At 42.9% G+C, this 23,063-nt stretch overlaps 1 protein-coding gene across 2 annotated transcripts in view; it reads left to right on the top strand.

Annotated features, from left to right (window-relative positions):
• LOC138451357 (FXYD domain-containing ion transport regulator 5-like) overlaps positions 1 to 23,063 on the top strand; it is a 446,204-nt gene that overhangs the window by 201,094 nt on the left and 222,047 nt on the right. For both annotated transcript variants that reach the window (XM_069604907.1, XM_069604906.1), the window contains exons 2-3: positions 8,236 to 8,308; positions 11,631 to 11,813. In XM_069604907.1, coding sequence (XP_069461008.1) covers positions 8,236 to 8,308; positions 11,631 to 11,813 — 256 coding nt within the window. The remainder of the gene's footprint in view (positions 1 to 8,235; positions 8,309 to 11,630; positions 11,814 to 23,063) is intronic.

The raw sequence follows: 23,063 nt of genomic DNA, 5'->3' as shown, positions 1-23,063 counted from the left end.
CAACAATTACCTCAGAGATCTTCACTGGGTTTGCCTTACCTAGGCGAAACGCAAATTGCATGTCTGCCAGATATAAATTGAAGAGCTCCGCAGCAACCATGCACCCCTGTTTTACACCACTAGTTGTTGGCATGGTTGCTGATAGTTTGGCTTCAGCATTTAAGCGTGTCTGTACTGTTGTATTCGTATGCAGCATCATAAGCATTCGGAGAAGACCCAGTGGGATACCCCAACTGTGCAACTTGTGCCACAACCGGTTTCTCTGCACCGTATCAAACGCCGCAGAGAAATCGATGAATGCACAGTACACATCAAGATTTCGTCTTTGCCAGGCATGCTCGACCGCAGTGGATAATAACAGTAAGCCGTGCACTGTGCCCGACCCCTTTCGGAATCCAATCTGGTTGGGTGGAAGTTTTTTTTTTTCTGATATCCATACATTAAGTTCCTGCAAAAGGACTTGAGCAAAGATCTTAGATGACGTATCCAGCATGGCTAGCATACAATCATTATTGGGAGAGTCCCAGGCCCCCTTTTTATGAACCGTAAGCACATGGCTGGATTGCCAAGAATGGGGGATCAATCCGGTTGCACCAATCTGTGTGAACAGGAGATGTAAAGCAGTTGCCCAAAGTTCGGGTTGTTTTTTTATTAGGAGATTACACACACCATCTGGCCCTGCGGCTCTCAAATTTTTTAACTTCATAATAATCGCAGTTATGTCTAGTATTGATGCTTGACAAACCCAATGCTCAGATGGAATGTGTAGTATATTGTCATTGGTGATAGTACGATCCACAGTACTACTTAGATGACCACACCATTGTTCTTCTGTTATACAGTTAATGGTGAGAGGGCGGGAATGTGAGTGCCTTAGTAATTCCCATATACTAGCAGTATCACCATTGCTGGCTTTTTCGGCAATTTGTTTCCATAGTTTAACGCTGCACTCCAATTTATGGTGTGACAGCCATTTCCTACATTTTCTTCTAGCCATTTTAATTAATGATGGAACAACTGATGGAGATGTGCAGGGAACATGCTCAGCTAATATCATATGTATTTTTTTACGCAACTTTCTTTTAGCCTCGCTTATGGCAGTGTCAAATCCCTCTCGCCGTTTGGTTGGAAAATGAGTATATTCTGCACTACTATTATATGACCGTCTTTGAACAACCTTTTCGCTTATTTTCAGCATCATGTCTGAAAAATTCGACAGCATAGCTTCCGCTTCATTCACACCACCAGAACCAATTTGTATGAAATTTGGTAACAATTCCAACACAGCGATATCTGCTCGAGTAATGTTGCGTTCATGCCATCTGATTCGATTCCTACCCTCATTTACAGACAATTGGCCATTTCCATCATATTCTACGGCTGTTTTTAACTGCCGTGGCATCTTTAATAGCCAACACAACGGAACATGATCACTTTCATGTCTAGTTACCATGCTCATGTCCATTATGAAGGGTATGCCTTTCCGGTTTGATAGTGCATAATCGATTGTGGAGGCTGATCGTCCCTCAATTCTAGTAAAGCCCATATTGTGATCGCCAGGTGTCAACCCATTCAGTTTCACTATCCCATGTGCTGCTAACATGGAGTGCCACTTTGTCCCCTGCTTATTGGATTTCACCGTGGCCGGTTCCACCAAGGAAGATTCAGATATACAGTCCGCAGTAAGAGGGAGATGACCAATTCTCCCATTAAAATCACCAACCAACCACACCGGGATTTCGTGACTATAATTCTGTAACACTGCGTCGACAGTCTTGATGTTCGTTGCTGTCATTGCCATATTAGGAGGATCATATATGTTTATTAGCAGAATATCAAGGGATAATAGCGAGAGCATACTGACCAGGATGTACTCAGATGGCTGATTTAATTTCACTATCCGCCATGGAGGGTGCACAGATACAAGAAGGCCTCCTTTGGGACGTCCCTTTGTCCCTTGGGTTGCTATCTGAAGAACTGTGCTCCGACCATCTATTTGTACTCCAGCTAGTAGCCACGTTTCCTGCAATGCAACTACACTAAATATGCTCATCTTACTCATCAAGCCACCGCTGTCAGACAGGTGGGTATGCCCTCTGGTATTCCAGGATAGGAGCATATCCACCATGTCGCATCACTGAGGCTCGGCAAGGAAATGAGCCCTGTGTGTGTTGGCACCCAAAATTTGGAATTCCTTCCCCATGCATACCAGAAATGAGCCGTTGCACCACAGATTTAAAAAGCTACTAAAAACTTGGCTTTTTAACAACTACTAAACGGAACTGGATTTAGACACGCCATCAGTATGGTAGAATAAGACTGCCACCCAAACCATTCATGCTTTTCCTCCCATCCTATTCATACTCTTGATGTACTACCTAGACTTTGGAAACTGTTTCTTCCTTTACATGCAACTGCATCACGGTTATCGACAAACCTATATCTGTAAACTACTATGTCTGAACTAACTATGTATGCATCTTACCCATGCTCTTTTTCCCGCTGTAACTAGAGAATTAAGCCTACTGTAACCTACGCCGTGATACCTCAGGGTTTGGGCGTATAAAAAAATTGAATAAATAAATAAATAAACATAGTAAAAAATGCACCACTTGTATACACAATTTTCAATTTTTTGTCCTCTTGTTCCCTTACCTGTGGAACAGAGGGATACAGTCCTCGCTAGTGTGGGACTTCCCACTCTTATTTAAGCAGCAGTGCCCTCCCCCCTCTTCGAGAGACGTTGCACTTCATTATCCACAATTCTCTACTAACGTGATCTCACCGCTTCTACCACTGAAGCCCTCTTCTATTTCTACTAAAATAATTTTAATACAGGGGGAGTATTACTCACAATGCTCTAGAGATTTTATAAGAAGCTATTCCCTTTTGTCTTTTGTCTTCTTATCTCAAAGTGAATGTACTGAAGATTGGTTGATGAAAATTGTTATAGGATGAAAATTGTAAACGAATAACGAATGTTGTAACGGTTTGTTAATCAAACCATAAACAACGGTTTGAAAAAAAAAAAAAAAAAAAAAATCATTTTAATACAAAAAGCGTACACAATGTGGTTTACTCATCACGCACTCCACTCTTATTCCAATACTCACCTCCCATCTGTTGTTCGTGCGTCAGGTACACTTCACTCTCTATGTTCTTCCGAGGTCTTCCAATGCTGTCTCTCACCTCAAGAAAGTCTGCACACCTGGGGGCATGCCCATAGTCTTCAGTGATCAGGAAAGTCAATGGATAACTTCAGCACTTGCTAGCCTCCTCTTGGTCTGCACAGTTTCTGCTCCCTGCAGGCAGACGCCATGTACCCAGGGAATGCAGCAGAGAAGCTTCCAGGCCACCAGGAAAAATCCTGGAATCCCTGCGGTTGGGACACCAAATCTGTGGTACGGCCCAAAAATCAGCAATAATAAAAGTTATTCAGTGAGCAATACAAGTGCATGGGAGCAAGAAAAACGAAAGGTTTTTATACATACAACCGCAGCTGGGATCAATCCACAAGTCATTCAAGATACATCATAAAAATGGCTTCTTAAATAGTGCATAGAGGAGTGACGTTTCAATTATTGTTTCATAATAATGTTCATAATCACTGATTGGTCAGTTTTCATTGCACTATAGGTGATTGTATTTGTTAAATGTGTGGGACCTTGCAGCACCATTCTATCCGTAAGCAATCCCTGCACGGTTTATTACAGCTTCCCCTCATAGTTGCAACATCTGATTCAGTCATGATTCCTTGTTCTGTGCATGAGAAAGAATTTCTCCTCACAATCCTGACCAATCACAGCGGGACTTTAAACATGTTCAAGGCTGCTAACCTTGTCAGAGCTTTCCTTGTGTATGAACTGAAATTAATTGAATACATTTTACTGTGTGGAATAATCCACAAGATTCTGAGGCCTACTAAAATCTAAATGGCCTATGAACTACCTCTGTCTTGAGGCCTACTCCATATGTTCACACCTGAAGGATATTAGTTATGCTTATATTGTTTTCTGCATCTGCTACCGCTTGCTGCACCTATTAAATGCCAATTCTGATGCCTAAAATGCTCCCTATCTTTTGTGGACTACTCTCTTACGTGTGTGTGTTTGTACTGCATTGATTCTTAATGTGTGCTTACTGGCTAGATGTTTCTACTATTTTTCTACACAGCTGAACTCTAAGTGCATATCTATGTGTCTTGTTCTCTACTGTTTACCTCTCATTAAAGGGATATGGTGGAAATGTCAGTGTATCAGACCTGGTGTTTGGGCCTCTGCTTATCGGTGTGGCTTCAAACTTGTGTTTTGTTTGTTTTCTTAGTTTATATTTTTTCACACGTGTGGGATGTTGGATGTTCATCCCAACACCTCTCTCCTGTTTTAACCCTTGATCTCACTTCCGTCCCAACTCACTTGTCTTCTTCAACAATCTACAATTTCTCACCATTTCTACATTGTATTGCTCCTGTTTCTCCTCACAACACATCTCTTCTTTATCACTCTCTTTCTTCCACTCATCCATCTTCTTTCTCCTCTTACCCTTCTAGTTTCTTCTTAAGTTTTCAGTTTTCCTTATCATCATCATTCCAGGACCTCTCGTTTTCTCCATCTCCCCTCTCTCCTTTTGACCAACAATCTTTACTGATGGAGGTGCTACACTTGCATAGGAGCAAGGTTCTTCTGATTGCTGAATGTGATTCTTTATGTGACTGTGGTCTGCAAACCTACTCATCGTTCCAAACCTTAGCTGCATCTCTGTGATATAGGGACTGGATAGGTGTGCTCATGAGGAAGGCATCGCCAGTAAGTCCAACCTGCACTCAGCTGCAGCAAAGGGTTTCTAAAATTGGCCGAAACAGCTCTTTCACGACAGGGAACGGTTAGTTCTCAAACCAGACTAAAGAAATGAATCCATAATTATGTATTTATTTGGAGTTATGCATTTGCCATAGCTTTGCAACAAATCTTTTTTAACGTTTTAGATAAATCTATTTCAGCAGCGGGTCATAAGAAACGTCATATGCATATGAAAGATACTTAACCTAGGGTCCAAAGAGGCCTAGTCATGCTTTGACTGTACTGTGCAAACCGCTGTCTCCTGAAAATCAGCAAGTTACAATGACTCAAAAAACAAGCGCTCCTTGCGTTGAAAAAACAGATCTAAAAGGACCACATTCCTGCCTATCAATAATGACACAGTTAGAGACTGCTGTGCTGGCAAAAAACACAGATTTCCTTTGCCCCCAAAAGCCACAGCAGTAATAGCCAGGTAGCCACAAGCCACCGCAGTGTAGCCAAGGGCCGAGCATCCAACAACCTGGCAGGCAGATGATGTCTTTCTGTGAATCTGTTCTGTCTGAATACCCCAGAGCTTTTTTGCTGAAAACCCCCTGCAAAGTGAAACTAACATTAAAAAAATAAGTCACTTGCTCCAGTGGACAGAACTGTAAATCATGTGACATTTTCAGTAGTATGTGTATATAAGAAACATTTTTCACGTGCAAGCAATTTCACCATGCAATGTACACACTTTTCAGTACACAGTATATAAACACCTCAATAGAAAATGGGCCTCATTACGACCCTGCCGCTCCGGAAAGAACGGTGGTGGTAAAACCGCCACCACCGTTCTCTCTGGACTGGCTGATTAAGAGACCTGCAGGCGGGAGGTGTCACTCCCGCCAGGTCTGACCTGGCGGGTTTAACACCACCCGCCTGCAGGCGGACATGGAAACACCAGCTCTGTCATAGACGAACCAGTGTTTCCATGGTCCCCATCCCCATGGAGTCCTATGGGGCTCCATGGGAATGGGGACTTACACAATTCCGACTCTGGAATTCCCGGGTCACTGGGGTCGTAATGCCCTGGTAATTCCGGGAATCACGGAGGCGGAATGGTAATACGAGTCCGATGATAACCTGAGGTTTTTCCGGCTCGGTTACCGACGGACTCATAATGAGGCCCAATGTATACATTTCAACATGTAGTATATATAACTACGCAATCTGCAGATCGCAGTTTAGAGACATAGCAGGGTCTGGTTATCCAGTCAACTTTCTATATTTGATAAGATGAGTATTACTAAGTAAGGAATACACCATGTAGGGGTCAAGTCCTAAAAATAAAAGTGGGGGGACTCATCAACAATGGCAATGGGATGTGACGTCATCAGAAATTAGCATATCAAAGTCAATGTGCACATTTCATTCAATTGGCTTTGCATAACCACCCAAATTGCACGGGACAAATGGCATTTGCTTTCATAAAATCAATACACACACAAAACCAAGAGAATATTTTCTTCTAATAGTGTTTTTGAAAACGTTAAAAGGTGTGCATGTTTCAAACTCCAAGAACCAATTCAAATGTTTTCCCTGGAACTTGCAGTACCGAAATGGTACATTTCAGCTTTAATTGTTTGTTATTTTGTATCAGGTTATATAGGGCCTCATTACACGGAAGGCGGTGAGCCATGGCGCCATGGCTCATGCCGGTAAAATACCGGCACCGCCTTGGCGGAAAGGGGTTTTACCGCCCCATTCCAAGGTTGGTGGGGCGGTAAATCCCCCTTCCGCCATTGCCCTTCCCCATTCCCATTTCTGCCCAATAGGGCTCTATGGGAATGGGTAAGGCACTAATTACGGCACCGCAATTTTGCGGTGCCGTAATTAGCTCTGAGGTCCCTTAGCGGGTTGGTTTTTAACGCCTGCAAAAAGCAGGCGTTAAAGCACCAACCCGCTAAGGGACCTCGTAGTAAGGCGTTAATGGTTAACGGTCACCGTTACTATTAACGGTGGCCGTTAACCATTACCGCCTTCCATGTAATGAGGCCCATAGTGTAGTGGTGAAGTGTACGGCCGGTAAACCTGACGACTGTGGTTCGATCCTGTGGTTGGCTTTAATTCAAAGAGGACCTCCAATGTTTATCATTTTAGCTGGGGGGGCTGAGTCTACCCTCTGAAAAAAGTGGGTGGACTCCGTTCGCCGACGTGTACCCTCGACTTGATCCCTGACACCATGTGTCTGTAAATTAAACACAACAAACATCAGTTTTACCCAACTTGTAGTGCAGGAATTTGGCTAGATTTCCATGGGACTGTGATCCAGCAGAACGTATCCTGATCCAAGTTCTGGAGAAACCAAAATCCATTCACTGCGATCAAATTTGAGGTATGCAAGCAATTGTAGCAGGATGCTATCATGGAGGTCTGTGTTTTAAGGCCACAGGATCAGCTGTTTCAAATGCGTGGAGACTAATTTCTGATCCCACATTAGAAGTGCTCAACTCTTTTTTGGCTTTGCAGTTTAAGCCATAAGAAAGAAACACGGCGGCACACATTGAGCTCTAGATATGCATTTTTTTTTTACTTTCTTTTTGTTTCAGATGAGCATTTAAAACACAAAACTATTAGTGGAAGACGTCTGCAAATTCAACATTGAAGTGGACATTGGGAATAACTATTGTCTGTGGCATATTCCTTTTTGGGTGATTAGAAATGGGAGGTGTTCAGGCCAAGCAGCTTTGTGTGTACACATCACTACACAGAGCTGACCTTATGCATTTTCTTTCACTGTGTGTCTTTGCACCTTGAAAGTACAAATGTACATCTGAGATGGTTTTTCCTAAGCTCACATTACTTTTCATCCAGGTACGTTTAGACTTCCACACAGGATGGCAAACATAAATCTACAATCACATTCTTTTTGCAAAGCCCTTTGCTATATTAATTAATATATATTGTCAGGTTGCTTTAATTTGTGATTTGTGTACTTATAAAGCTATCACTATAAAACAGAGTATTATTATTGAACTTGCCTTTGATGTTTAAGTTTTACAACCCTGTAACATAACTGTCATTATTCCTCCCCTAACCCAATCCCTCAGGCCTGGCCTCATTGATCAGGCCACTCCCCTAGCCCCACTGGAAGTACAGTAGAAAAGGAAATGTTTTCTATTTCCATGTTTTCCATTTCTGACACTTTCCATTTGTTTCCCAATTGTTTAGTCCACATCATAGACGGATCACACTCTGATTTATCTCTTGGCACTTGAAAGAGTATTGTTGAATTAGCAAGAGTAATTTAGTGGGAGAACTAGCCCAAAGTTTGAAAGGAATGAACAATAGGCACTTAGCAATTATATTGTAGTTATGCGATGACATCTTGCTCATAGATAGATCAATATAATAATAATACATATTTTACAAGTTGACATTTGTTTTTGCTTCACAGATGTTCGTATCCAGGCTCCTTCTCCCTGCTCTGCTTGTGTCACTGGTGCGAGGTAATGAACTGACCACGAAAGGTAGGCAACCAACTGACGTATATTTATGATTGGTCAAGTGGGTTACAATGTAGACGTTCCCAGCCAAATGTTTATCTGCCACCTATTTAGTTAAAGAGGTAGTCATCAGCAGTGACCCTAGGCATGAGCATTGTATGTGGTCGCCCAGGGCCCTGTTCGGATGGAGGCCACACAGGTAGCAGCTGCCCTGCATGACTTCTTTTGACGACCTTGAGAGTAGAGCGTGAATAAGCTTCTTCTCACTTTGCGCCGCCACGCCTTCCTTCATCCCCCAGCATGTTGCCCCATCAGCCCCATACAGGCCCCTGGAATCCCTTTTAAATGCCCATCTGAAAACAAAGAAACTAGACACTGAGGTGCCCTGTGGGATACAGGGGGGCCAATATATCCCCTAAGTAAGTGTGATAAGAAAAGCAAAGGTATAATTTCCACGTGAATGCACCTCACAATTTCAGTTATCTCCATCAAGTGTAGGCCATTTCTCAAGACAGTTGGACTAAGTTGTAACAAAATATTCACACTTTAAACCACCTACTTTATTTCGTTGGTGCTTATATGTTTATTGATTGCTCTCCCCTGGTGCCAACACTGGAAATACATCCTTCCCCACTAAAGGTCTGTTTGCAGGCCTGCCTCTGTTCCTCATGTTCTAACTTGAGCAATATCGCTCCATACTTCTGTTTCCGCCTCTCCTCCCTTTGCCTATTCTCTGCTAGGGCCACAACCTTTTCTTCTAGAAGGGGTTTTCTCATAGCCAACTCTACCCCTGAGAGACTACACTGGCACCTGGCTGAGACCTGGGACCTAATTATCACCCAGGATTTGAATGAGACACTGGATCACTGGGAACCCACACTGCCCTCTCTTTAGGACGAATGGCAGGGTCTACTAACACTGCCGCCATTCATTTCCATGCCTTTCACAAGAAAAGGCATCTGGCTTGGGCGCCCAGTATCTCCACTTGTCCCCTGAGCGTCCTCTGACCCCCTAGCTTCCTCAAAGGTTTGGAGGCTTTTTAACATTTTAGGTTTGCTAATCTTGCTGCCATGGGGGAGTTCCATTTTCTGATATAGCTCACAATGGACGCCAGACTTCAGACCCTTGCCTTAGTCCATGTTAAGTTCCATTTTGCAAAAATCAATACATACCTGGCAGTGTTTGTAACATTGGCTGCACAGTTATTTATTTTTGCTGACTAAGCTGTAGGCGAAGTGGTATCAGATCCAACCGCTGCCCACCAGTATGAAGAAGTAACTACTGCTTTGCAGGAGTACAGGGATGAGTAGTGGTTGAAGCCCCCACACTACTACTAAACCAGTAGTGATCGCAATCATAAAGGTGAAACAGGCACAGTCCGACAGGCATACCTCCTTCTATGCTTTTGGTTAAATGGGCCTCAGGCAGGCTATACTCTTTAGGAGGGTGTGAGCTGATACAGAAGCAATCTCCACGCTTATATATACAAACTGCTGCAGTGTACTGGTCTAGAACAAGCTTTTTGTTGATGGAACATTTTCGCTGATGTAACAAGTGCCATTTGCCTGCTAATGCTGTAGCCAGAGGGCCTTGTTTGCAGGAAAAGGGAAGATAAACACGAAGTTTGGGAGCCCTTGCAAAATCCAAGATGGTGAGACCCTTCTGTGGACTGATCCTCTCCTCTGGGCTACTCTAATTCCACCCTCTTTTTCTGACTGCGTACTTCAAAAGGACTTCAGTAATCCGCACCCTGGTGTGAAGATGACCATTGTAATGACAGGGCTGCGTTTGAAGCAGAGCACTTCGCAGGTAGGGTTCCTGTTCACTGGAGGAAGGTGGGACAAAGGGAAGCTTCCTGGGTTGGACCCAACATGTTTGTTGTGGGTACGCCCCAGCCATACGGGTAACACACACCAGGCTGTGTCATGTACAAGTCACTGCTCACCAAGCTGAAAAACCCTTTAGCCTGCATTGCTTTTAAATCATAAAATGTAGGGGTATTAATTGAGTTTCATTTAACTGTAGGTTCGATCATGTCTGACTAATTAAGAGCATACTATCACTCTTAGAAAACACCCAAATTTGGGGAGCAATTGAAATAATATGGCAAGCAAATATAACTAATAATCATACTTTTCATTAGAATTATGGGCTAACAAGGGTAGGAGGATAGCTCAGGGGCAACGTGTTCTTCTTAGAAGCAAGACAACACAGAGCAACACAGGTTTAAATCCTGGTCCCACTCTTAGAGACTGGTCTCCGGTATTAAGTGCATTATAAAAGATTAAATAATTAAAATGCGTCTTTTACAAAGATATGGATTTATCATTATACTGTTAGATGATTCCTTTATATATGCTGCACCAGAGTGATTCATACTATAATTATTATTTTTTGGATTATGAATGGAAATATGGGAGATCAAGTCCTTATTTACTTTTGAATTCATTATTTATAATTGACCAAAATTCAGTATGGATCATCAGAATTTAATTCTGGGTTACAAATCAATAAGAAAATATGCAGATAAGAGCATTTGTGCATTATGAAAAATCAATGAATGAATGATTACAATGATCTTTCCTCTTTTTGTTTCTCTTGCATGTCTCTCGTTCTGTTTTTTAAAATATATTCATTTATATTGATCTCCTGTTTCATTCGCCTGTAGTGTGAAACACGGACCATGTGTTGATTTATCTTATGTTTTAGGAATCTGCTTGTAATATATTTTTTAGAATTGATTTGTTTCAAGTGATCTCTGAATTTGCTTATCCTATGCTTTTGGGAATTGTCTGGTATTATACCTTTGGGAAATGTTTAGTTTCAAGTGATATTCCACTTAATTCCATCTGTGTGACTAATTAATCACTATAATTATTGTAACAACACTCCATTTTATATTATCATCTTTCTATTCATTATTTTTCTCGAACTATGCCTTCTTTTATTTTTGGAACTAATCCTTGATATATGCACCTCCAAACGATAATTGATGCATGTAAATGACAGAATGTTTAAGTTATTTTCTCATATTATTGCCTACAGGTTTGGCAGGCTCTCCCTCTTAGTTGAACTATATTGTGCAAGCTTCAAAACAGCATATCTTGAATTGCTATCATTGCGATAAGAAATGTTTATACTTTATTTGATTTAAATATGCTTTGAGTTTTGCATGAATATACAGATTACTTGACCTAAGATCATGTAATACTTGCAGTATTGTAATAGGCATGTAACTAGTGCTCAAGATGGTTCTTGCAATCTTTCTCTTCACAATTCTTTGTTCATTTTCAGCATTTCTTTCCCAGGCTGGTATTGTTTGCATAATGTATACATTTAATTGCAGGAGAATTAGAAGGATCTGAGGTTACAGAGATGGATAACAACTTAACAAGAGAAAATAAAACAGAAGGCACCAGCCTTTCTAACACAACTGGAGCTGGAGACCAAACAGTGGCTGCAACAGAACCTTCAGAGCAGGAAAGGAGCACAAATTCATCAGAAGAGCCCTCACCGACAGCAACCATTGGTAACACATGCCCCATTTGCCTTTTTAGAATATGCATATTTCGACTGCACTAAAGCTCCTATTTGCCTATCCTAAATTTAGGAAGGTGAGAATCTGAGCAATTGCGCTCCTTTGTCTTTAACTAGCAAGGCTAATGAAGCAAAATCCAATGGACGAGACAGTGTGACTCGAGGTGATTTAAAGTTTGCTTGCTAAAATCTCTATATATATAAAACACTTTGTATGTTTCTGTACTCAGCTGATACAATTTCTCAGTGTTAGGTTGCCCCCTGCTGTCCAAATGGCAAAGTGCACCCACCTCAAAAACAGCTGTAATTTCAACATACACATGCAATTTATCAGTGTTAGGTTGCCCTCTGCTGTCCAAATGGCAAAGTGCACCCACTTCAACAACAGGTACCATTTCAACAAACAGAACGAGCACGGTTCTAGGTGGTCACCTTCACATTCCACTATCTCAAACATTCAGAAGTTACTTCTTGCCACCCCCACTTCTCGTCACACAGGACACCGCAGTTCCAATGTAAATGATCAGTTAATTACAGCTCAGCGTTTTAGTATCTAAAGAGCAAAATGCTGTAGGATGACGCCTCCTCACTAGCTAAAACTGGAAGTAGGTGCTGCAATAAGGATACTACACAATCTTATGCCATCACAGGGACTTTGCAATGGAATAACGTTGACAATTATGCATTTACAAAGACATATAATAGAGGCCTGTGTGATTGATGGAACTTAGATACTGTTCTTATAATGCACATTCCTCTCATTCCATCTGATACATTTAGCTTTTTCAATGACCATTAATAGTCACAGGGATCTACGCCCCCTTCCTGAAAGCGATCAGTAGTAATTATGATATTTAAGAAGGGGGGCAGAAGTGACCCTATGAATTACTGAATGATATTGACCTTTAAGATATGCTAGAATGGCTTATGTTATGCCGGGAACAGCTAGCCTCTATCTAAAAACGCTGACTTTGCAAATTTCAATCTTTTTTCATTGATCTCTCACGCATTGTTTAGTGTAAGGGTGTGATTATTTAGTTTGATCCATTAGGTAGTGCGTAATTGCCACCATTAAACCAAATCTTTTGCATTGGATTACAGCTGCAAGGAGATGACATGTGAGGAGGACATGCAGCTTGTGGATATTGTTTGGTTATTTACCCACTCATTTATTTATTTAGACATTTGTTAAGCGCACCAAGCCCAGAGGCATCCAGGCGCTAGTATCATTGATTTATAATGGCCATGCTAATCCATACGGCCATTCCCACCCACTACCTGGCCCTCCCTGCCTATAACACATTCTCTTGTGATCCCTTTTAGCTATTTTCATCAAGCAGTAACATCAAAATGCTCAGTGTTGATTTTTAGCTGTCTCAAATGGCTTCAATGCAGCTGAAAGTTTGCTACTAGTCTAATCAAATGTCGCAACTAGGTGTGCCTTCAACCACTGTGCTTATATTTGACCTTGAACTGATGTCATGTTAAAAAAAGGAGTGACAACGCCAATAGTGTTGGCTTGTGCATAGGTATTAGATAGGAATTTGACAGCCACAGTTATCATGCGCTATCATATGCTCTTGAATCACACCATTGTCCAGCTGTTGCCAACTGATGGCCAGTTACTAACGTTGTGGCAGTGCCTGGCAAATGCCTTTACCATGCCTACACAAAAACCCAAACCGATTGTTTTCATATTTAGTTCACAGATCTCCCCTTAGAACCTTATATTCCCACAACCACATTTTCCCTTCCCCAGTTTGCTTTTTGTACCCTTCCCTCCACTATAACGAGCATTTAGTGTGTCTATACTGTGCTCTTGGTATTGTTATTCTTCTTTCATCCCAGGCAAATTGCCCACAGCGCAGGCTTGCATAAAAATCAGTTTTAATAATTTTCTTCAGGGCTGATTTCACTTATTTTTAGTTTAGAAGAGAATGACCCCCACACCTCCTCAAACATTTGTCATTGTTTCTAATTCAATATTCTGGTACTTTATGTTTTCCCTCAAATGTTCCCCCTTTACATGGGTATGATATTGTTAGAGGGAGGGGAGTGTGATGAGTACACCATATAATCCTCAATGGGAAATTGTTAGGTCTCTTTGAGGGAAATGTGATTTGAAGTATTTTAATAAAGTGAGAAGAAAAAATGTGAATGCACAGAGTATGTGCCCTCAGTGCACAGTTTATGAGCAAGAGGGTCCTAATTCAAATCCCAGTATACAACCGTTGTTTGCATCTCTGAGCTGTATAGCACATACAGGAATTCATGGCCTCGTCTGTCCCTTTATAGCTCTTCTTGCCACACTCCTCTAGCGCCTAAGCTCTGTAAAAGCAGGAGCTATTGTTACCCCATTTGTAATAGTACTTGAATGGTAGTTAAACCTACCCATCACCTCATCGTGCAAATCCAGCCCCTTTGTGTCTCTTCTTCACAGTTTGACAAAGATAAAGACAATCATGTAAGTTCAGGTTTCTCACATCATGGTTTAACTCTGAACTAAATGGACGACTTGTCAATTAGGTTGTTCCGCTTTCGCATTGTGGTGTAGTAAAAGGGAGGACTCATAGGTGATTCTTTACAATGAGTGAGGCAGAAGGACACTCAGTCCTTAAAGCCTGCGTTCCAGCCTATGGTGGCTATTTGAATCTGTTGGGGGGAGTTCTGTGAACCACAACTATTATTGCAAACCTCAAATTGACTCATATAATACGACATTCTGGTGAACCCCCTCTTGGAGCACTTGCATGGAAAGTGACAATGTATAATAAAACATGTGCAGTCCCTTTCAATTACTACACACATGATTTTGTTATGTTGACGTACATTTGCTAGCCTCACTAGTCATTTTTATGGCTTGTGGCTGTAAAACTCATTGTAGCCTCAAATCGCACTAGAGCATCATTACGCCTTGTACGTCTTCCTCATCACAGTCCTTTCTTGAATAGTCTCTGTCTACCGAGGCACTCTTTCTACTGCTGTACTCACGGTAACATAGAAAAAAACAGACCTTGCCTAGTCCTTCTACTATGTTTTGTCAAAGCCTTTTGACCTGTTACCACAACAAGACTTCAACTCCCTACTCCATCTTTTTAGTTTGGGCTATTAGGTATCGCTTGCAACACCTATAGGCCTAAACTATTGCAATACAGTACAGATAGGGAGGAATGGCATATGAGATGGGACACAGCGGAATGACATGTGAGGAGGGACACAAACTCTATAGCTGTTGTTTCGTTATGAGCCCACCCATTGACATGCTGACCCATGTACACACCTGTAAATTACTGTACAGCACTGTAATCAAGCTGAGAATAACCTTGTTGCTCCTGCACCCTGATACCCTTGGGTCTGGCGTGCATTACAAATTAATAAAACAAACAAACAAACAAACAAACAATTCCTATGGCCATTCCCACCCATTCCTGCATCTCTCTGCCCAAACTTCCTCCTCATGGGAACTCTTTGAGCTCGCTTTAATCAAGCTTTAGCATCAGATATTGCACTCAAACTGGCTGTCAGGGTTTTTGAAAGCAGTCTACTGAGAGTTAATGACTTAATTGGAGTTGTAAACACCCTGCTGGTGTTGTGACAAGCGTCTTACCGGGCCTGCATTCAGCCACTCGATCTATAAGCACTCTGTATGTCTTTCACAGAAGTCCTGCTAAAAAGCCCAAACTAACCAGGGCTGGACAAGCATCGGCTGTATGAAATGGAAATTCCCCAGGGAAGCTAAGCCTCCATCGTCCCCAACGCCATTCTTCTGGCCATTCTTACACATTGTGCAGTGGGAGGTGTGGGGCATCTGAAAACGATGGCTGGGGCCCTCTTAGGTGAAAACCTGCCTGTTTATTTTGATAATAAAAAGACATTGATCTGGTATAGTCTTAGGATTTAAGTTGCTAAAGGGCAGTTGAAAAATGGTAAACACGCTTTTAGGGGAACAAGCAGTTTCAGTTGGTGAGTTTTTTTATATCTCAGGAGCACACATCTGATCACAAAATGCATGTATCATAAGGAATGCGAAGAGTGATTTCAGTGCAACCTATGTAAAGGACTTCTGTTATAGGAGGCAGCTGTGAGGTGCATATATTATAATAGGAGAATATGTTGCCTAATGCAAATTGAATGAGTGATGTCCCTTGGTTTTGCTCAGTGGTTGATAGCTTGATGAGTTTAACTGTTGAACGTTATTAATTTCCCAGCACATTAGACACCCCACCGGAAGAGCTAAAAGAAAGGTGAAACATGTCTGTGATTATTGAACAGCTTTTGGAAAGGTCTTTCATTGGCCAACAGTGCACCAGCCTTCAATTTGTGAGGACTAATGTTTCTTTGGGGCATATGTGCCTATCTTCCTCTCCACACTGTGACCTCCTCCTGTGGCAAACCCTAGATGGAGCACTAGAGAAGATGTTAAAACTACAGATTATCACAGGACAGGTTGACTGGCCTCTGCATTGGAAAACATAGAAAGTCACAAAAAGTAGTGTCCCATTCTAACTGCATAGCTTGAAAGGCCGTGACATTAGGCCTCATTCTGAATCACCTTATTATCCCATTTTATAATCTTCAGACTCTGATTTCCAGAGTCAGACAATTCATGATGCACAGGCACAGAATCTCTAGGCTACCTCTGGGTCAGCGGCATGCGCCATTATCACTATGTGCGTAACTTCACCAGTCTGGTTGGTTGGTGACTGAGCATAACTGGTTTCTGGAATTATTTCTAGTTTTTTGGAATACGGTGGTGGCTGTTGCTGGTGCAGTGGAGACTCTAGGAAGCGCTGGGCAGACCCCTTTCATAAAGCCAGTCCTCCCAACCTTTACCCTTCCTTTCATTGAGCAACAGGAGGCCCGGCACTGGGGATGTGTAGCCCACCAAAACTGTGTTTGCTACAGATTCTAGTCAGGTGAAATGTGTGCACATAGCACATTATGCAGAGTGCAGTTCGAAATTCACACCACAATTCCCCCTGCCATGTATGTTTTCACTTGCTTTCAGTGGCTAATGTGCTTTTTGCAAGGTTACAGGTAGAAAGTAGGAGTTGCCTATTTGGGCAGGTAGACTGGATGCTCCACTTCAAGAGCTTCTTATATAGAATCAACATGACTCTTTTATCTCTATGACCTATCATCTTGGCCATGCCACAATACTCAGTTTTTATGCTACTCTGGTCTAGAGTTTGAGTAATGCTGCGAGAATGTTATTATATCATATGCTTATGTATAGCGCTTCATGCTTGAACCCTCCCACTTCTAAGTGCCATAACAAAGGTGGAATTACTACCAAATGTAATGCTACTACATGTATCAACTTTACAAAGATGAATTAGGCGCGGCCAAGATTTGAACTGGCAAAGTGCAAACAGGCACATGCATTTAAATCACTGAGCCATTCACTTAGTGCAGATAAGGAGAAATATGTATCAGATTTGTCCTGCACCCTCTCCTGAGCACTTTTCCCTCTAGTCCCTTTTCAATACAAAATATAACATTCATATTATCACATTTCTACAAAGTGTGCCATGACATATGTGTCCTGCTTCTAAGCACTGTAATAAAAAGTGAAATAACATGTGTTATATTAATAAGAAATGTAATCCCCACAGTTATCATTACCAAACGTTGTGGGTATGCACATGTAAGGAGAAATGTCTACATTTTAGCATCAATAACTCCATAGAAAGGCTCAGAATTATGCCATAGTCCTAAATCAGTGTTGTCAGTATAGATTAAAGTGTGACTGATGTGAATCTTAATACACTTCAACATGCCCCTACAAAAATCCTATGCCAAGCTGTTTCTTTGCTTACATGAGATATGTACTAATCTGTTTAGTTTAGGCTATTAGGTGGCACTTGTGCGTCTTATAAACTGAAACTATTGCATTAGAGTACAGATAGGGAGAAATGCACATGAGGAGGGAAACATAGCTTGTAGGTGTTATTTTGTTTTGTGCACACCCATTGACTGCCCATGGCCTTAGTAATCCCTATGGCCATTCCCACACAGTTCCTACCCCTCCCTCCCGAAAACACCTCCTCATGGGAACTCTTTGTGCTCACTGTAAACATGCCTTACCGTCAAACTTTGCACTTGAAGTAATGCCAGTGTTTTTCCAAGGCAGTCTTCTGAGAGTTAATTATGTTACTGGGGCTGTAAATGTGCTACTGATGTAATAGAAATGTCTATAATCAGGCCTGTCTTCAGCCTCTCGAATTATAAGCACGATGCGTATCTTTCAGTGGAGTCCTGTTAAAAAACAGCATTGGCCAAGCCAACAGTTTTGGCTTATGTATATGTATTAGGCATATATACCAGGCACAGCTATTAAATGTCCAAGTACTTACACCATTCGGCACCTGCTACCATGGCAGTGCTTGGCAAATGCCTTTCCTATGCCTACACAAAAGCCCAAAATGTCGGTATTGCCAATGCGTGTTTCGTTCTGTTTTTCTTGTATGCAGGTGCTGTCAATCCTCCACACTTCGTAGTGTCCACAGGTACTTTTTCTCCCCTCATGTTATTTCGTTTTCTATTTAATTTGTCTGCTCCAAGCGGCTGATACTGCTGAGCGTCCTGCTGTTATGAACATTGAAATTGGTTATTTATAACACGCATAATACCCAGAAGGTTTCTAAGCGCGGACCCCGGGGATCGAGCCTGTGTTGCTTCTTGTCGTTTTGCTTTCAAGGCCAGCGCGTTGCCCCTGAGCTATCCTCCCAAGACTACAGCATTGAATATAATGCTATAGTTCTTCCGCACGCTTATATCGCAGGTGGTAACGCGGGACGGTCCAGATAACACCATTTATTTGTCTCACGGGTGGCCGTAGCACACATCGCACCCGCTTTCCACTGCAGGCTTTAGGCATGGAGGTGGGCCGCATCACATCTAAACCCCTTAGTATCTCATGGAACTGGCCCGGTTACAGATTGAAGACCTGATCGAGGTCAGCGTTCTTACACAATGTTGGACAATTGGGAATGGTGTTGTACCTGAGTACCTATTATACCTGGGCCAGCAATACACTCCGGCACGCCTTCTTTCATCCAGCACTCAGCATTGACTTGAAGTAGACACATTCGACAGTTTCCTATGGAAATAAAATTCTGCGTGTTGCAGGAATTCGTCTGTGGAATCAATTGCCAACATGTATGACAAAGAGCACTACTCTACAGATGTTTAAGATTAGGAGTGAAACAGCACTTTCATTCTTTGTATGTTCCTTCATTAATTAGCTAGAGGAGATGGATCAGCTGTTTTATTTATTCCTCATGGCAGTTGCCATTTTATTTATTGCCAGTGATCTGTATGTATTGTGTATATCACCTTGACATTATTATTTTTTTGGTAATCAGTCAGCGCTTAATAAATGATTTGCATTACTACTGCTCCTTCTAAAACCGCCCTACAGTCAGTTAACAAGGTGCGTCCACACCTGACGTCAACCAGGGGGTTAGATGAATCCCTGAGCCGAGCACACAAACATTCAAATCGGTTGCCAAGCAACGTATTTACGCTCGTTTCATTGGGGGGATTCACAGCATAATGATGTCCGCATCTACAGCATCTCCGAAAGCTACAGAAAAGCACAAGCAAACAAAACCGCTGCATGAGATCCTGCACCCCAGCGCCCCCAATCTGTAGCAGGAACTGCCTCGCCTCCCACTAAGGAGGAAGACAGGTTTCAAACCTTACTTGTGGCAGCTGTGGCAGGAGCCTTTCATGATCAGGAGACCATTGCTAAGTAAGCTGGGGTAGACTCTGAGGTGCCAGAGGGTGCTCAATCCCCACAGAGGAAGGCAACATACTTAACAGGGGACAAGCCGACAATTGCTCTCCCACATATCAGAGGCATTACCAGCACTCACTCCTGCAGATTATGTGACTATGACCTGGTGGGCCTCCCAATTCATAAGGCGGTGTGGCATTGGGTAGCCAGAGTGAAAGGAAATTGAGAGGCCAGGTCTGAAACGTTTTGTCACAAAGAGGTAGTCCATAATTGAGGCTTTGAAGCAGAATTCCACCGAATCCACGTGTTCAATTCTTTGGCCTGCAACCCCTCTGATCAGACCACATTACCTTTCCAAGAAGCCACTCCGACAGCTCCCATGGATGGCAATATGAATGTTGCCTTAAAAAGTATTTTTCTGTGGAAAACTCTACCATCAGGACTGAGGAGTATGCCACCTATGCAGCTCAGACTCTTGTCCGTGATTTCAGGCAGGACTTTCAGACAATCCAGGCCCTGAGAAAAGAGCGTGCAGATCTCTAGGTAGCCAGGAAGCTAAAGGCGTGGAATTTGATGGACTTTGACTGCATCAGCAGGTTACTCCTTGGCAGCAATACACCAGCTCTGGATGCAGCCTTGAACCCCCCCCCCCCTCCACCCCCTCATCTTCGCCTTTTTGGATTCAGAGCATTCCAGTTGTCAATTGGAGGACCTTATGAAGGATGGAGAAAACAAGGTCTTCCTGCTGGCCAAGCAGATGTTGATACTCCAGCACGTGCACCAGGATCACAAGGGGATGGCCCCGCCCTCTGCCAGGCAATGGTTGGGCGCTCAAGGGGCAGAGACAGCAACAATCCTAGTAGTCCCTGGCACCTTGGCCCTCCTCAAACAGTTAGTCCAGCCTTTCGTTGCCAATACGACCAAACTCTACAGCAGTAGATGTTTTAGATACCTTAGTGTCCCCAGTGGTGGCTTTGCCCTTCCAGTCTTTGGTGCTGACAGGTGTCTCCTTGTTCCTATCTGCTCACTTGGTCCTGAGCACGGTTGCTTGTCACTTGGGATGGGGCGCTACACAGCGAGCAAACATGGTACAAAGAAGATGGGCCTCGGGCGTAGTGCAGCCGGCCTCAAAATGGAGAAAGTTATTATCTACAGGGCTCTTTGTCATTTTTCTGCTGAGCTTCGCCATCAGCCAGTGACTGGCAACCAGGTGGCAAAAAGTTACATCAACAGACATGTGGGACCTGGTGCCCCAGTCTCTCAGCAGAGTTTCTGTTGGGCAGAGGAGAATGTTCTTTCCATCAGGGTGGTTTATCTGCTCCAGGTGGAGAATAGGACAGCAGGCTGTGTTAGCAGATGCATGGCATCAATAATCCTCTATGGCCTCATCGCAACTCTCTTCCGTCATTGTATCCCTCCTCCTCATCTTCTTCCAACATTTGCCTCAACTGACCTGTTCAACGAGGCATGGAGAGTCAATGCACTCTCCTTCCACTGGCCCACACACATCTATATGCCAACAGACCAATTCCTCTAATTCCGAGGAAGCTGAGGAAAATTCAGAAGGATGACGTGGAGGTCCTATCAGTTATCTCACCCCTGGTTTCCCATTCCACCTCTTTTGTCACAGGGGTGCCTTGCATTCTTCCTCTGCCACCTTCCTCCTTCCGTTTCCCCAGATACCTCTGACAACACTGCAGATCCTCCACTTGGCAGTTTGGAGGTTGGGGTTGTCACCCTTTGCATTCCGGAGGCACAGAAGCCAACTAACCTACAGGCGTACCATTGGCATTGGGAAAGCGTTTAAGGTGGTATGTGGATAATAGCTGCTCCCCGCTAGAGCTTGGCCCTTTCAGATCCTGGATTTCTTGAGTGATGTGTTCTTCTGAACGCCTCATAGCTCACATGAGCCTCATACTAATTGGGAGGCTGAGCCTCATCACTCACAGAAGCCTAAGATTTCACTGAGGCCTCAGAGTACACTCAAGTCCCAATAATCATTTGAAACGAGTAACTCACCAGAGCCTATCTCATTTGAGCATGTTCATTCTTGCCGAATAACTCTTTAAAAGCTCATAAATTACTGAAATGTCATATCTTTCACATTATAACTAAAGGGAGCTGCACAACACACTCAAACCTCAACATCCACCCAAAATTCCTTGTTTACTTTTTCCACATAACTCACTAAAGAGCAATAGTCCTTTTGCCTCATAACTTAATCAAGCTACATAACTCAGTCCTCATAATAATAATAAGTATTATAATCAGATTATTAATAATAATAGTAATAATAATATCAGGTTTTTACACAGTGCTTCATGCTGAATTCTTTCATCTCCAAAGTGTTGCAATAATAGCTGTCATTTATATTATTTAAGAAATAGTGCTACTCCATCCCTTGATCTCAGTAGAATAAAGGGCTGAGGGGGCACTGCTGGGCTATGAACATGGAAACTGTAGGCTATCCCTACTCATATGTAAGCAATTAACCCCTGTGCCATACGGAAATTACCAAAAAGACTGAAAATAAAGGTATAAATGGGAGACTTGGCTGAATTTGGGCCGCACGAACATTTTGAACGGCCAAAAAATGCAACCAAATCTCCTAGTGAATAAGGGGAGCAGGGGCTGCGGGGGTTTCCCCGCACCGTTATTCACTATAATGTCAACAAGGGTTGTGGGGGTGCCCCCGCACCCTTCACTATAATGTCAACAAGGGTTGTGGGGGTGCCCCCGCACCCTTCACTATAATGTCAACAAGGGTTGTGGGGGTGCCCCCGCACCCATTCGTATAAAGTTTAAAAAACAAAATAAAAAATATATAAAGGGAGCATGCAGCTCCAGTATCCGATTAAGGAAGTGAATGGGAACAGGCGCTGTAGGGTCACGGCGAGTTGGGGGAACACAGCGGATTGTGCCTCCGACGAGTAAGTAAGGGGGTGGGTGGGATTGGGTTATCCGAAATGGCTGCAGGAGGAATACGGAATGTTATTTTCGAACGAATAACATTTGGTCATCTCTTTCTCGGTCATTTCAGATACGTGAAAATCACCCACATTTGTGCTATACAACCAGGCAGGCCCATGCTCACACCTTTCATTGTCATTCACACACCACAGAACAGACGACACTTCCCATGAAGCATCTTGCCGACACACATCACAGATGGCACACTGTACTCTACCTAGAAACACAATTAAGACACTCAAAGAAGAAAAACATGGAAGAGCCTTTGAACAACTGTTGCTCTTCCTTGCATCAGTTATCATTTGTTTTGTGAGAGGTGGGGATTTAGCTATTCCACTGTCCCCTCATTCAGTGGTAGAAGTGTACTAAGAAAAAGTAGTGGAACTGTGAAATCGTCTGGGGGTGTGGTAGGCGGGAGCATTGTGCAACACAGTACAAAGCCTTGCGGCCGGGGCAGGTTGACAGCCGAACGGGTGGAACGGGCAAAAGAAGGCGGTGCCTCTGTATTGGTTTTTTTTCTCAGTCGGTCAG

The sequence above is a fragment of the Ambystoma mexicanum genome, chromosome 1p (assembly GCF_040938575.1).
Source record: "Ambystoma mexicanum isolate Mex_15411 chromosome 1p, UKY_AmexF1_1, whole genome shotgun sequence".
Taxonomy (NCBI): domain Eukaryota; kingdom Metazoa; phylum Chordata; class Amphibia; order Caudata; family Ambystomatidae; genus Ambystoma; species Ambystoma mexicanum.
The sequence above is the reverse complement of the archived record's forward strand: the minus strand, read 5'-3'. Positions and strand labels throughout refer to the sequence as shown.